The sequence below is a fragment of the Salmo salar genome, chromosome 12 (genome assembly GCF_965601325.2).
Source record: "Salmo salar chromosome 12, fSalSal1, whole genome shotgun sequence".
Classification (NCBI taxonomy): Eukaryota; Metazoa; Chordata; class Actinopteri; order Salmoniformes; family Salmonidae; genus Salmo; species Salmo salar.
This window is the reverse complement of record NC_138302.1, coordinates 94,422,628-94,438,717: the sequence shown is the minus strand read 5'-3', so window position 1 is coordinate 94,438,717 and position 16,090 is coordinate 94,422,628. Positions and strand designations below refer to the sequence as shown.

Genomic DNA, 16,090 nt, shown 5'->3' with positions numbered 1-16,090 from the left:
TAGAAAGTGTAAACAGAGTGAGTTGAAGACAGGAGGAGAAATGGAAGTGAATGAGGTCGAAGTATCGGAGGTGGTAGGTGTGGTGAAGTTTTCGGAGCCGGAGGCACCGAGGGTCAGCATAAAGATGAGTCTGTGACAGTAGGAGTGAAGTTTTTGGAAAAAGTGGACCCTTGCCTTTTGGCTGATTCATTTGTGGTTTCATGGTGGGTGAAAACAGAGTTGGGTGCTGTGGAATCGGTGAGGGGAACCAGAAATGGTCTTGTGATAATTGTTTGTGTTTCTGCTGGTCAGAGGGAGAAGGTGCTCCGCGTTAAACGAATGGGGGCAAGACATGTGAATGGTTTTGCTCTCAAGAAAAGGGTGCCATTGAAAGGAGTGATTACTGGGGTAGAGGTAAATGTGAAAGGAGTGATTACTGGGGTAGAGGTAAATGTGAAAGGAGTAATTACTGGGGTAGAGGTAAATGTGAAAGGAGTGATTACTGGGGTAGAGGTAAATGTGAAAGGAGTGATTACTGGGGTAGAGGTAAATGTGAAAGGAGTGATTACTGGGGTAGAGGTAAATGTGAAAGGAGTGATTACTGGGGTAGAGGTAAATGTGAAAGGAGTGATTACTGGGGTAGAGGTAAATGTGAAAGGAGTGATTACTGGGGTAGAGGTAAATGTGAAAGGAGTAATTACTGGGGTAGAGGTAAATGTGAAAGGAGTGATTACTGGGGTAGAGGTAAATGTGAAAGGAGTGATTACTGGGGTAGTGGTAAATGTGAAAGGAGTGATTACTGGGGTAGAGGTAAATGTGAAAGGAGTAATTACTGGGGTAGAGGTAAATGTGAAAGGAGTGATTACTGGGGTAGAGGTAAATGTGAAAGGAGTGATTACTGGGGTAGAGGTAAATGTGAAAGTAGTGATTACTGGGGTAGAGGTAAATGTGAAAGGAGTGATTACTGGGGTAGTGGTAAATGTGAAAGGAGTGATTACTGGGGTAGAGGTAAATGTGAAAGGAGTGATTACTGGGGTAGAGGTAAATGTGAAAGGAGTGATTACTGGGGTAGTGGTAAATGTGAAAGGAGTGATTACTGGGGTAGAGGTAAATGTGAAAGGAGTAATTACTGGGGTAGAGGTAAATGTGAAAGGAGTGATTACTGGGGTGGAGGTAAATGTGAAAGGAGTGATTACTGGGGTAGTGGTAAATGTGAAAGGAGTGATTACTGGGGTAGAGGTAAATTTGAAAGGAGTGATTACTGGGGTAGTGGTAAATGTGAAAGGAGTGATTACTGGGGTAGAGGTAAATGTGAAAGGAGTGATTACTGGGGTAGAGGTAAATGTGAAAGGAGTGATTACTGGGGTAGTGGTAAATGTGAAAGGAGTGATTACTGGGGTAGAGGTAAATGTGAAAGGAGTGATTACTGGGGTAGTGGTAAATGTGAAAGGAGTGATTACTGGGGTAGAGGTAAATGTGAAAGTAGTGATTACTGGGGTAGAGGTAAATGTGAAAGGAGTGATTACTGGGGTAGAGGTAAATGTGAAAGGAGTGATTACTGGGGTAGTGGTAAATGTGAAAGGAGTGATTACTGGGGTAGAGGTAAATGTGAAAGGAGTGATTACTGGGGTAGAGGTAAATGTGGAAGTTGACCCAACTGAAGGAGAAGATTCTCGGTGTTTGTGATGCTTGTCGTTTGGTGCAACGCAGACAGTGTGGCGACAAAGTGATGTTAGGATATATACGTTATCCTGTACAAGTTTTTATGCCGAATACATTACGTTGTTACAGGTGTCAAGCTTATGGGCATTTGCCAGCAGTGTGTAGGAGGGAAGTTCCTACGTGTGAAAAGTGTGTAGAAGGGCATGAGACAAAGGAATGTGTAGCATTGGGGAAAGTGTGAGAGTGGCAGGTTGAGGTTTCCAGGGTTAGAGTAGAGCAGAAGTTGTCATATGCTGAGGCAGTGAAAAAAGTAGAGGAAGATGGGTCAAGGGATCCTGAGAGGAGTGGTGTGAGTAGTAGATCTGTACCAGTACAGATGAATAGGCCAACAAGTGATCTATGTTTAAATTAAGATTGGATTTTTAGCATTTATACCAATGGTTATCAACTGTACTGCAGAGATGGAACGTAAGTCGCAGAAAATTGAGGTTGTGGTGGCAGCTGCATTGAGGTATTTTGGTGTGCAAGACTTGACATCAGAAGAGTTACACACGGAACCCAAACCGGCTGTGCGCATGCGCCATCGTGCATAGATGTATTTTGTCCCCCCACACCAAACGCGATCACGACATGCAAGTTAAATTATCAAAACAAACTCTGAACCAATTACATTCATTTGGGGACAGATCGAAAAGCATTAAACATGTATGGCAATTTAGCTAGCTAGCTTGCACATGCTAGCTAATTTGTCCTATTTAGCTAGCTTGCTGTTGCTTGCAAATGTCCTGGGATATAAACATTGAGTTGTTATTTTACCTGAAATGCACAAGGTCCTCTACTCCAACAATTAATCCACACATAAACCGGTCAATCTGAATCGTTTCTAGTCATCTCTCCTCCTTCCAGGCTTTTTCATCTTTGAACTTATATGGTGATTTGCATCTAAACTTTCATACTATTACCATGACGACCGGCAAAACCCACGTGGGTATAACCAATGAGGAGATGGCACGTGGGTACCCGCTTCTATAAACCAATGAGGAGATGGGAGAGGCAATAATTGAATAACATGGATTTCTACATTTATTTTGCAACGCTCGCGCATGCGATGTGTCCGTTCTGGTCAGCATGTAAGTGGTCCTACCTCAGTCCAACCTCCTTTCAGGTTGTTGGACTGAGGTAGGACTAAATAGATTTAAATAGTGGAGTAGGGTGGTGTTCTTTTTATTTTTAATTTGTGAGTATAGTGTTAGATGGTAGAGTATTTGTTTATTTTAATTTTTTTAGCAAAGTATAAGGGAGTTAAACTCCAGTCTAACAGGGGGCGGTAATGCAACATTTATTGGATGCCAACCGCCGTTAAACCTCATCAAAGAAGATTAAAAACGTAATGTATCATGGGTAAATTGTGACTGACTGATATACAAATAATAATGAGTAGTTATTTATAATGGAAGGTGGTTTGTAGATCAGTTAGTCGGTTGCAATGTCGAGCAAGTCCATATCACCGGTTGATGAGATCTAGGCGTGCCGCGTTTACTCGTCTAGTCACGATTGAGGAACCGTCGACATAAATTATCTGTCTCCCGTTTCACGGGCGCTGTTGAAGGTGTTTAACTATGTCTCCTAGAGATATAGAACAACAGACATTTGATATTATTAGTTGCTTTTTTGAAGAGGAGCAGAAGCCAGTATGTCATCGGACGGGGGACGGAGGCATTGAGTCTGATGGACCTGGAGATGGTAATAATTTCACAATGAGAACTGTCATTTCTTCAGGCATATTATGTTTATTTAATTGAAACACAGTCTACTCAACAGGAGGCTAGGGTTTTCCTATTTTTGAATCGGAATTTGTTTTTCAATGCTCTGTTGGGTTGGATCTCCTCCAGAACCGAAGTTCGTCAGTAAGACTGGAGAGAGTAAGATTGAGTAACTGCCACTGTTTTCTACCCTAATCATACAGTAAAATTAGGATTTTGGGGATGATAAACTGATCCCAGATCATGAATGACAAACAGATCACCTGATGTGTTTTGCAGATGACGGGTTTGATCCAGTTTTAATAGCTGATAAACTGAGGGAACTTGCAGATGATTTTGATGTTACGTTTATCCAGCCTCATATCAGAAAACTCCAAGAAGCAGTTGCAGACAAGGTAAGCTTACTGTTCTGAGGCCGTGTTAGGAGCATACATTGGCACTGGTGTTGTTCGTCTAGGCCCGGCGAACCGTCGTAATATATCCTCCAAACACAGGCTTATCACTTTTTTACTACGGGTTACCAACATATTCAAATAATGATTGATATATTTTCATTATTCTATTCATACTATTTCATCTTTCCACAAGATTTAGCCCCGAAACAAATGTAGGGTTGCGACCCAAACCGGCTGGTCGTTTGTTCTATTGGTTCGGTTGCCAGAAACGCGACCCAGTCATTGTCTTTGTTCTGAATCTATGGACGCGACCCAGTCATTGTCTTTGTTCTGAATCTATAGACGCGACCCAGTCATTGTCTTTGTTCTGAATCTATGGACGCGACCCAGTCGTTGTCTTTGTTCTGAATCTATGGACGCGACCCAGTCGTTGTCTTAGTTCTGAATCTATGGACGCGACCCAGTCGTTGTCTTAGTTCTGAATCTATGGACGCGACCCAGTCGTTGTCTTTGTTCTGAATCTATGGACGCGACCCAGTCGTTGTCTTTGTTCTGAATCTATGGACGCGACCCAGTCGTTGTCTTAGTTCTGAATCTATGGACGCGACCCAGTCGTTGTCTTAGTTCTGAATCTATGGACGCGACCCAGTCGTTGTCTTTGTTATGAATCTATGGACGCGACCCAGTCGTTGTCTTAGTTCTGAATCTATGGACGTGACCCAGTCGTTCTGCCATACTGGCTGGCTTCGTGGTTATCCCTTGCTTGCCAACTAGGGCTAATGTACAGTCACGTCAAACAGTGCAGACAGAATAACAACAACAGCTGCATTTGTTTAAACTGTTGTTTTCTAGTGACATTTTATTTGGATACATCCATAACAATGAGCTAATGATGCGCGATTTCACCAGGCAGAGACATGTGCTCTCTCGTTAGGACACTGTTGTTCAGAGGAGCTGAACAGCACAGCTAACACAATCACTTCAAGCTGAAGCTGGAAAGACTGCAAACTAGCTGCGTTTTGTTTGACCTTTTTTCAATTTACATTTCTTTGTATATTTCCATAAACATTATGCCAGCTGATTCAGGATTTCGACTGGCTGAGAAACGCTGCCTGCCTCTCTCTCTTCCCAACAACTAACGTTACACATTTATCACTATAGTTGGAGATGGAATTTGAATATTGAAACAATTTTGCAAATATCGGAGAGACAGACAGCACGGTTTATACAAATCTCCGCTGTTGCAAACGAAATGTTAGTTTAAAAGAAATTTGAGATAATGTGTAGATGCTTTTTACAGTGGAGATCAAGTTACTAACTTCCCTGCCTGTGTTGGTGAGAGAGTTGATTGCACAGTCAGATGGAACAGAGTAAATAAGCATTTTAAGGTCATAGATTTAGCCGTATAGTGGCTGGAGTGCGCTTTTAACCAATCAGGATTCAGGATTAGACCCACCCGTTGTATAATATGACACACACACACACACACACACACACAATAATGCCTTGTCAAACCCCACAATATTCCTGTTTGGGGCCTACATACAGCCTGCACTACAACCATTGGCTTAGTTAAATAGTTAGACAGATGTGTATAGTGTTGGTGTTACAGGTGTCGAAATAGTGGTACCTATTGAAGTGTGTGATAATGTGGGGTTAGATAAGTTTCATTATCACATGATGGGAGAGCACACAGATGGAACACTCTGAACCAGGAAGTGTTTCAATTTAGAATTATTATTTACCTGTCTGTTCCTCAGACATAATGCAGGTGTTTACAAGTCCTGCATGGCAACTAGGAAGAACTCTAGCTTGTTGACTCACTGCTGCCATAATTGAACTCTGTACACTCTCAACTGAGTCAGACTATAGCAGTAGTCCAACCTAGTGTAGCAATGCTACTGTTTGTGTTTCACTTTCGAGATCTTTTGCTCTGTGCAAAAATATAACACATTTCACAGATTTTACTGAGTTACAGTTCATATAAGGAAATCAGTCAATTGAAATAAATAAACTAAACCCTAATCTATGGATTTCACATGACTGGGAATACTGATATGTATCTGTTGGTCACAAATACCTTACAAAAAAAAGTAGGTGCGTGGATCAGAAAACCAGTCAGTATCTGGTGTGACCACCATTTCCCTCATGCAGGGCGACACATCTCCTTCGCATAGAGTTGATCAGGCTGTTGATTGTGGCCTGTAAAATGTTGTCCCAGTCGTCGTCAATGGCTGTGCAAAGTTGCTGGATATTGGCGGGAACTGGAACATGCTGTCGTACATGTCGATCCAGAACATCCCAAACATGCTCAATGGGTGACATGTCTGGTGAGTATGCAGGCCATGGAAGAACTGGGACATTTACAGCTTCCAGGAATTGTGTACAGATCCTTGCAACATGGGGCTGTGCATTATCATACTGAAACATGAGGTGATGGCGGCGGATGAATGGCACAACAATGGACCTCAGGATATCGTCACGGTATCTGTGTGCATTCAAATTGCCATCGATAAAATACAACTGTGTTTGTTGTTCTTAGCTTATTCCTGTTCATAATGTAACCTGTGCACAACGTTGACATCAGCAAACCACTCGCCAACACAACGCCATGCACTGTCTGCCATCTGCCTGGTACAGTTGAAACCAGGATTCATCTCTGAAGAGCACACTTCTCCAGCGTGCCATTGGCCATCGAAGGTGAGCATTTGCCCACTGAAGTTGGTTACGACACCGGACTGCAGTCAGGTTAAGACCCTGGAGAGGACGACGAGGACGCAGATGAGCTTCCCTGAGACGGTTTCTGACAGTTTGTGCAGAAATTCTCTGGTTGTGTAAACCCACAGTTTCATCAGCTGTCCGGGTGGCTGGTCTCACCCGCAGGTGAAGAAGCTGGATGTGGAGGTCTTGGCCTGGAGTAGTTACACGTGGTCTGCGATTGAGGCCGGTTGGACGTACTGCAACACAAATTCTCCAAAACAACGTTGGAGGTGGCTTATGGTAGAGAAATTAAGATTCAGTTCTCTGGCAACAGCTCTGGTGGACATTCCTGCAGTCAGCATGCTAATTGCACGCTCCCTCAACTGTGGCATTGTGTTGTGGCAACTGTACATTTAGTGTCCTTTTATCGTCCCCAGCACAAGGTGTACCTGTGTAATGATGGGGCGCTCGATGGACGCAGTGGTCTAAGGCACTGCATCTCAGTGCAAGAGGCGTCACTACAGTCCCTGGTTCAAATCCAGGCTGTATCACATCCAGCCATGATTGGGAGTCCCATAGGGCGGCGCACAATTGGCCCAGCGTCGTCCAGGTTTGGCCGGGGTAGGCCGTCATTATAAATAAGAATTTGTTCTTAACTGACTTTCTTAGTTAAATAAAATAAAACAATTATCATGCTGTTTAATCAGCTTCTTGATATGCCACACCTGTCAGGTAGATTATGTTGGCAAGGGAGAAGTGTTCACTAACAGGGATGTAAACACATTTTTGCTCAACATTTGAGAGAATTAAGCTTTTTGTGCATATAGAATATTTCTGGGATCTTTTATTTCAGATAATGAAACATGGGACCAACACTTTACATGTTGCATTTATATTTTTGTTCAGTATACATAAGGAACTTCTCCAGTTTGTCGAACATTTGAGACTTCCAAACGTACTAACGTAGGCTACATTAAATTCTTTGGTAGTAGTTTAGAAATTGTGTAAAGGCACTGTCAGTGCAGAATCACACATTGGTGTCTAATATGGTTGTTTCATTTCCTAGAGACGCGGAACTTAGAAATGTGTGGCGTGTGTGGTTAGGTTCTTTGGTAAGGCCGGACAAAGTTGAATTACTGTTTAACAGATGTCCTGCCTCACTTTTCTCCACACCCCGAGAACAAAACAAAATCTGTGTTATTTTTGGGCCAATATATGCGGCTCTTTGTTTATAATGCACTGTCCGCTCTCCCTTGAGGCTTTCCCAAGTTGATGCCAAACAGACCAAACAGCCTCCGATCACGTTCGAGCCTCGGATTGGACAGTGAAACACACACGCTCGCACCTGCAGGCGACATGCAGAGGTTTCATTTCTCTCATGCCGTCAAATTCCTAATATTTATGTGTCCAGGTTAAACGTGGGAAGTCCCTCATTATAAACAAACAGTCGGTTAAATTCATGGTTATTGCATCATTTTCAGATCTATTAGAAGCGATTAATAGACGCAACAACAATATAATTTAACCAGTTGACTGGCCAGAGATCAGGGCATTCACCAGCAAAGACGCAGTGCAAGCTGATAGTATTTTGGACAACCAAATTGAAGTCAAAATGATTTATGAAATCGAAGTGTGTCAGCTGTATGGTGATTTGCGATTCATAACTTACATTTTACCGGTACTACCAGTAATAGTAGGCCAACCAATAACACCAGTGATGATGCGCCGCTGAGAACAGCTGGCACGTCAAGCAAAGTACATCGCCAGAGGCACTCACACACTTTGTGCAGATCAGCAGGGGGGGGGGGCTTTTTGTGGCAGCCAGACGAGACAATCGAAGGAGGATGCGGTGAGCAAAATTACTGGGCTCGAATTTAGTCACGGTTGATCTGTATAGATTGATGCTTCTAATTGTATAAACTACATTTATTTTGTTGTTGTTGATGATGATGGTTATACTCTATGGCTGGTTTTAGGTATTTTTTCCAGTACTACATTAATTTGGCAGACCTACCTTGATTGACCCTCTTTCTACATGGCCTACTCTATGAGAGGCCTAACCATATTTGTATGAATATTTTGTGAACGCCTAGCCTATAGAGATGCATTCAGGTATTGAACTCATTATTATGCATCATTTTAATTTGATTACAATTATTTATTGTCAATCATTCTTAAATTTGTTAGGCTATACATTTAAGTGGATTAAGGAACTGATAATACATTCATGCATTACTTTTTTTCCAATAATTTTTGAATATGATAGAATATTGAATTCTATTATACGTCCTATGTGAATAATGTTCATTAATGTTCATTTGAATTTTCATAATAATAATCAAAAAATCTGTCTGAAATTGAATATTTATCTTATTTTTTGTGTCCATATAGCCTAGGACAATGTGGTAAAGTACTGTTATTCTTTATCCACTTAATGTATATTTTTTTTAAGCCTCACTTTTCTGGGGGGGGGGATCCTTAAACAGTGAATCAATTTTCTCTGGCCTAAGAGTAAATAAAATGAATAAACAACCCACAAAGCACTATGCAACATTTTTGACTCAATAAAAGGACCAGTTAGAACAGGATATGAGAATAGTGTAATACTTCCTCTGAATTTTTGTAGCACTGGGGCTGAACTATCATATAGGGCAGAATCCCAACTTGAGACATGCTTTTACAGAATCATTGTGAAAAGGACCACGCCCTGGAGTTCGAGGGTAACAGCCTGTCCTCCCCCCTCCCTCCCCCTCTCTCTCCCCAGGCGGTAGAGGAATTTGCGCGTAGCGTGGACAGCCTTTGTGCGGCCCAGAGAGCAGAGGTGGCCCCTGAGATGCAGCTGCTGAGGGCCTCCATGGCCCTGGGTCTGTACATAAAGAAGACCTGTCCTGACCTTAGACCCACCATCCAGTCTTGTATGGCTGCCTTCATTAACACCCGGCTGGCAGGCTGGATCAACCAGCAGGGAGGATGGGTGAGTACCAAATAAATATCCATGATTTATGTAAACCCTCAGGACATGTTCAGGCATGTATTTTATGACGGGGTGGGGTTATTGCAATGCTGCCTGGGCCTTACTGGCATTTACAAAGCATCATTGCAGATGGTACAGGAAATGCTTAGTCACAAGATGACAGTGCACAGCTATTTGCATGGAAAAAAAGTCATCTGTTTTTAACTTAGCTTCTATTTGCCTACACTAGTTGCTTACACTTTCATCAAGACACGCTTGTGTGTTGACTTTGTCTTGAAGACAAATGGACTGCTCTAACATTATAGTAATACCACTGCTATAGTACCACTGCTACCAGTGGTAATCCCAGTGGTATTGATGGTGACTCTCAACCCACCCACCCTGCTGGGTGTAGCAGCAGTGATGGTAATGGTACCGTTTCTAGTACACATGGCAATATTTCCTGTACTCAGTGGTGATGGTGCTAGTGACAGTACTATCTCCGATGATACAGCGCATTCAGAAAGTATTCAGACCCCTTGACTTTTTCCACATTTTGCTACGTTACAGCCTTACCCTAAAATGTATTAAATATTTTTTTTCCCCCTCATCAGTCTATACACAATACACCCAATAATGACAAAGCAAAAACTTTTTTTTGTTGTTGAATTTTTAGCAAATTTATTAAAAAGATAAAACGGATCACATTTACATAAGTATTCAGACTAGTGATGCACCGATATGACATTTTTGGCCAATACGATATCCGATATTTTCTTTGCCAAACAAATGATAACGATAACCGATATTTAAGCATTCTAGTACAGTTAAATAGTTAACACACACATGGACGCAGCGGTCTAAGGAACTGCATCTCAGTGCAAGAGGCGTCACTACCGACCCTGGTTCGAATCCAGGTTGTATCACATCCGGCCGTGATTGAGTGTCCCATAGTGCGGCGCACAATTGGCCCAGCGTCGTCCGTGTTGTCATTGTAAATAATAATTTGTTGTGAACTGACTTGCCTAGTTAAATAAAGGTTACACACCACACTGACAAATGTTACTTTGTTGGCATTTACGTATGTCCCAATTTACCAGTAAAACATAATGAAAACGAATTTCTTTCATTTACTTGCTGTGTTGTTTCGTTGTTCAGTAGTTTCATTCTCAACCAGGATTTCTATTGAACACTGTTTGGGTCTTTGCGTGTCAAAAAAGATACACGTCAAATAACACAACATCTGTTTCAGTAGCTATAGTTAGCTAGCTAACTAAATAGCTAGGTGTCATCTAAAATAACCCTAATTTACAAGACAGTTCTTATTTGATTAATGGTGGTCGGACCCATCTATGTGAAGCTAGCCACAATAAGGATTAGCCACAATAGCGGACTTTGCGGTTAGCCTTCAAAATAACTATGGCATAATTCTATTATTTGTATTCATTTGCATTACTGTCAATGACATACTTTTATTCTGATAGCAAACCGCAAATTCCACTATTGTGCCTAATCCTTATTGTGGCTAGCTTCACAACACATAACCCGGTGCGGTCGAGCCTCACTAGCCAGATGAAGCTAGCTGGCTGCTTATAACGTTAGCTTTGGGCAACAGGGTTAAGTTGCTGACTAACGTTAGCTATTTATTTTCATGAACTGAATTTCAATAGGCGAACAAGTGTAAACCCAGCTAATGCTTACTCACAAGGATTCCTAAATAATTGCTAAGAATAATGAAAATGACTATCTTTTTTGACACGAAAAGACCCAAACGGCGTTCCATAGTATGAATGTTGTGAAGCTGATAGCAGTGACGGTATTACTGTGTAACTCTGGTAGGGCAACATCTGAAAAATAGCGCACTTGGTAGTGTGTACCGGTGCTCGACCAGTCGGCGAAAGCCAACATCACCCACGACAGAGAACGGTTGATTGTCAAGGGCAATGAATTCCATCATCTTGGCTTTAATGGATTTCGCCTTTTGAGTTGTCTCGCTGAAATTTTGTTACTCTTTCAAATGACTGCTCGATCCACACAGCAGACATTGTGGGCTAGTTTAGGAATGCTGTGTTGCGCACATTTTTACGTGCTGTTATTACATCATGTACCTACGTTTTTTAGGTATGCAAGTTAGCTTTGACATCGGTTTTACACATCGGTGCGTTAAACTAGACATGTTCACCGATATATCGTGCATCCCTAATTCAGACCCTTTATTCAGTACTTTGTTGAAGCACCTTTGGCAGCAATTATAGCCTTGTGTCTTCTTGGGTATGACACCAGAATGTTGCCACACCTGTATTTGGGGAGTTTCTCCCATTCTTCTCTGCAGATCCTCTCAAACTCTCAGGTTGGATGGGCAGTGTCGCTGCACAGCCGTTTTCAGGTCTCTACAGAGATGTTCGATCAGGTTCAAGTCTGATCTCTGGCTGGGCCACTCAAGGACAGACTTTTTCTGAAGCCACTCCTGCATTGTCTTGGCTCCTGCGTTGTCTTGGCTGTGTGCTTAGGGTCATTGTCCTGTTGGAAGGTGAACCTTCGCCCCAGTCTGAGGTCCTGAGAGCTCTGGAGCAGGTTTTCATCAAGGACTTCTCTGTACTTTGCTCTGTTCATTTTCCCCTTGATCCTGACTAGTCTCCCAGTCCCTGCTGCTGAAAAACATCCCCACAGCATGATGCTGCCACCACCATGTTTCACTGTAGGGATGGTACCAGGTTTCCTCCAGACTTGACGCTCGGCATTCAGGCCAAAGAGTTTTTAATCTTGGTTTCATCAGACCAGATAATCTTGTTTCTCATGGTCTGAAAGTCCTTTAGGTGCCTTTTGGCAAACTCCAAGCGGGCTGTCATGTGCCTTTTACTGAGGAGTGGTTTCCGTCTGGCCACTATTATAAAGGCCTGATTGGTGCAGTGCTGCAGAGATTGTTGTCCTTCTGGAAGGTTCTCCCATCTCCACAGAGGAACTCTAAAGCTCTGTCAGTGACCATCGGGTTCTTGGTCACCTCCCTGACCAAGGCCCTTCTCTGCCGATCGCTCAGTTTGGCCAGTTCTAGGAAGAGTCTTGGTGGTTCCAAACTTCTTCCATTTAAGAATGATGAAGGCCTCTGTGTTCTTGGGGATCTTACATTTTTTTGGTACCCTTCCCCAGATCTGTGCCTCGACACAATCCTGTCTCGGAGCGCTGCGGACAATTCCTTCGACCTCATGGCTTGGTTTTTGCTCTGACATGAACTGTCAACTGTGAACCTTATATAGACAGGTGTGTGCCTTTCCAAATCATGTCCAATCAATTGAATTTACCACAGGTGGACTCCAATCAAGTTGTAGAAACATCTCAAGGATGGTCAATGGAAACAGGATGCACCTGAGCTCAATTTCGAATGTCATAGCAAAGGGTCTGAATACTTAAATTAAGGTATTTCATTTTTTTTTTTTTATACATTTTCTAAAAATAACTTTACTTTGTCATTATGGGGTATTGTTTGTAGATTGAGGAAAACACATATTCTAAAATGGATGAAATTAAGGCTGTAATGTAACAGAATTTGAAAGGGAAGGGGTCTGAATATGTCAGTCTGACAGGTGTATTAGATTTAGTTACTGATTACCTGCTTCAGTTCACTCTATTTTCCTGCCAGTGGAAGTACTGTGCATTTCTGAAGGACGCGAGCAGTTTACGTCAGACAGGCTGAGACTTCATTGCTTAACTTCACTAAGCTGTCCTTAACTCTGAAGCAGTTTAAACAAGGCCTTTTCCACAGAACCACTTCAGAGATTTACTCTCACATTTTGACTCTCAGCAGCACTCCTGTTTTGTTCCTTTTCATAGATACTGTCTGTAGCTGTTTAAATCTGCTGCTGTTAGCTATTATTGTACTGGTGTTAAAGAGCTAGCAAGATGTGGCCAGCTCCCAACATGTAGAGCTGACTGTCACCATTGTGAAGGTCATAGACATAAACAGACTATTGTCTCAGTGTTAAGTTTTCACCTTGTCGTGTTTATAACCCAGCTAAAGAAACGTTGTTTTATCGCCTGCTATTCAGAAGCTGTGATGACTTTGCTCTATTAAACAGATTTATACTGATTGCAAGTTTTGAGGCTGTGGTGACTCAGTAAACCTGTATCATACCTGGCATGAGGTTATACCTGCTTTGGCAGAGAGGCAGTCTGCCATGAATTCAGTTCCTTTTCTGTCCGAGTACCCATGAAGTCTGTTTCAGTCCCTTAATAACTCATGTATTATGCTTTTGTTTTGTTGGTTGTTTTTCAGGATCAAGTTACTATGACATAAAAACATGGAGAAGATGTCATCCACATTTTTGTACAATGAGGTCTGAACTCCTTAAGTCTGTATATCTGTTAAGTCTTCCCTCTTTCTTACTTTCTCCCTCTTATGTTCTTACTTTCTCCCTCTTATGTTCTTACTTTCTCCCTCTTATGTTCTTACTTTCTCCCTCTTATGTTCTTACTTTCTCCCTCTTATGTTCTTACTTTCTCCCTCTTATGTTCTTACTTTCTCCATCTTATTTTCTTACTTTCTTTTTTCTTTCTTTCTTTCTTGTCATGGCCATTTGAACTTGCCAGTTGTACTCCCACTTCACTTCCCCTAAGTTGGTTCTTCGAGGAAGAGACTGCGTCCCACTATCAGCAGAATGTGACGTCGCCACCGACTTGTTGACCGTCCCATCCTATAAGCAATGGGCGCCTGCATTTGAAGTAACGTTGCATATTGGAATCATGACGTATTGCAATCCGTGGCATTTTCTACATCTACATCACATTCTCAAAACAAGCAATATATGTTTTTCTACAAAATTCAGTTGCAATGTTTTGTACTTTTGAAGCCTTTTCCTAAATAATAGAAGCAGGTTACCAGATAATCACAACAAGCATTCATTTTTAAGCCGATGGACCATGTTTCATTTAATGTGAGAATCAACTTTGACCTAATAAAATGACTCACAATAAAAGTCCATGTAATCACCGAAGCTGTGATCTTAAATACTTGAAAGTGAACCGTCACTGATTCATGCATCCATTAATGTAACCTGAAACGCTTTATGACTTGTTTGACCATGTTTTCTAATATGCTCTTATCCTCAATCACTCAGTGCTTGTTAAACATGCTTATTGTTAGCTCTGCTCAACAAATCAATGTATGAGTTTGTTAAATGTGTGTGTTGCTGCTGTTAGCTAGTCTTGATTTGAGTAAAAGGAAAAAGTCTTAAATATGATATGCGTTAAGAAAACAAATTAGTGTTAAGCAACTGAGAGGTAAGAGTTATTTATAGTTTTGTGGACTTCCTCAGAGCTTGTAGAGGAAACCCCAGTAGTACAAAGTGCTTCTGGTCAAAGTCAGCATTTTTTCAATGTTAACTCTGACTCATACCATTTACAGTCACTTCACCTTTATTAAAGATGCACAGCACCACCATGTGTAAATGGACCAAAGGGAATTAGAAAGTAGATAAGGTTTTATTTTAACTTTTTCAATTGTACATTTGTGCCTAGTTGTGTGTAATTCTGTCTTTCTTGTTTTAATAAAACATGGAGCTTTGTTGTGAAGTCTCAGGGCCTTGCCTCAGTGTTCTGGTGTGATAATGAACACTATTTATATTGTCATTGTTCTGCATTTGGTTCATTCTGTAGGAGGGCTCAGCCTGCTTCTATTCAGTGAAAGACATTTCAATCAATGAGTTTTTTAAAAGAAGTCAAACAACATTCCTTTAGGCACAGTTTGAAATGTACTGGAAGGGCTGTTCCAACTCGAGGTGTCTTAAATGTACTGGAAGGGCTGTTCCAACTCGAGGTGTCTTAAATGTACTGGAAGGGCTGTTCCAACTCGAGGTGTCTTACATGTACTGGAAGGGCTGTTCCAACTCGAGGTGTCTTACATGTACTGGAAGGGCTGTTCCAACTCGAGGTGTCTTACATGTACTGGAAGAGCTGTTCCAACTCGAGGTGTCTTACATGTACTGGAAGGGCTGTTCCAACTCGAGGTGTCTTACATGTACTGGAAGGGCTGTTCCAACTCGAGGTGTCTTACATGTACTGGAAGGGCTGTTCCAACTCGAGGTGTCTTACATGTACTGGAAGGGCTGTTCCAACTCGAGGTGTCTTAATGTACTGGAAGGGCTGTTCCAACTCGAGGTGTCTTACATGTACTGGAAGGGCTGTTCCAACTCGAGGTGTCTTACATGTACTGGAAGGGCTGTTCCAACTCGAGGTGTCTTACATGTACTGGAAGGGCTGTTCCAACTCGAGGTGTCTTACATGTACTGGAAGGGCTGTTCCAACTCGAGGTGTCTTACATGTACTGGAAGGGCTGTTCCAACTCGAGGTGTCTTAAATGTACTGGAAGGGCTGTTCCAACTCGAGGTGTCTTACATGTACTGGAAGGGCTGTTCCAACTCGAGGTGTCTTACATGTACTGGAAGAGCTGTTCCAACTCGAGGTGTCTTACATGTACTGGAAGGGCTGTTCCAACTCGAGGTGTCTTACATGTACTGGAAGGGCTGTTCCAACTCGAGGTGTCTTACATGTACTGGAAGGGCTGTTCCAACTCGAGGTGTCTTACATGTACTGGAAGGGCTGTTCCAACTCGAGGTGTCTTAATGTACTGGAAGGGCTGTTCCAAC

General features: G+C 42.1%; 1 protein-coding gene across 2 annotated transcripts; it reads left to right on the top strand.

Moving 5' to 3' along the window:
* Positions 1–3,074: 3,074 nt before the first annotated feature.
* LOC145859570 (uncharacterized) lies at positions 3,075–15,017 on the top strand. 2 transcript variants are annotated; one of them, XM_082959483.1, is made up of 5 exons: positions 3,075–3,384; positions 3,684–3,799; positions 9,264–9,473; positions 13,723–13,783; positions 14,037–14,440. In XM_082959483.1, exons 1-4 carry the CDS (start codon positions 3,261–3,263, stop codon positions 13,741–13,743), a joined length of 471 nt encoding a protein of 156 aa, XP_082815609.1. In that variant the 5' UTR covers positions 3,075–3,260; the 3' UTR covers positions 13,744–13,783; positions 14,037–14,440. The 2 variants fall into 2 exon arrangements, with proteins under 2 accessions (XP_082815609.1, XP_082815608.1); XM_082959482.1 differs by having other exon boundaries at positions 13,723–15,017.
* Positions 15,018–16,090: the final 1,073 nt, after the last annotated feature.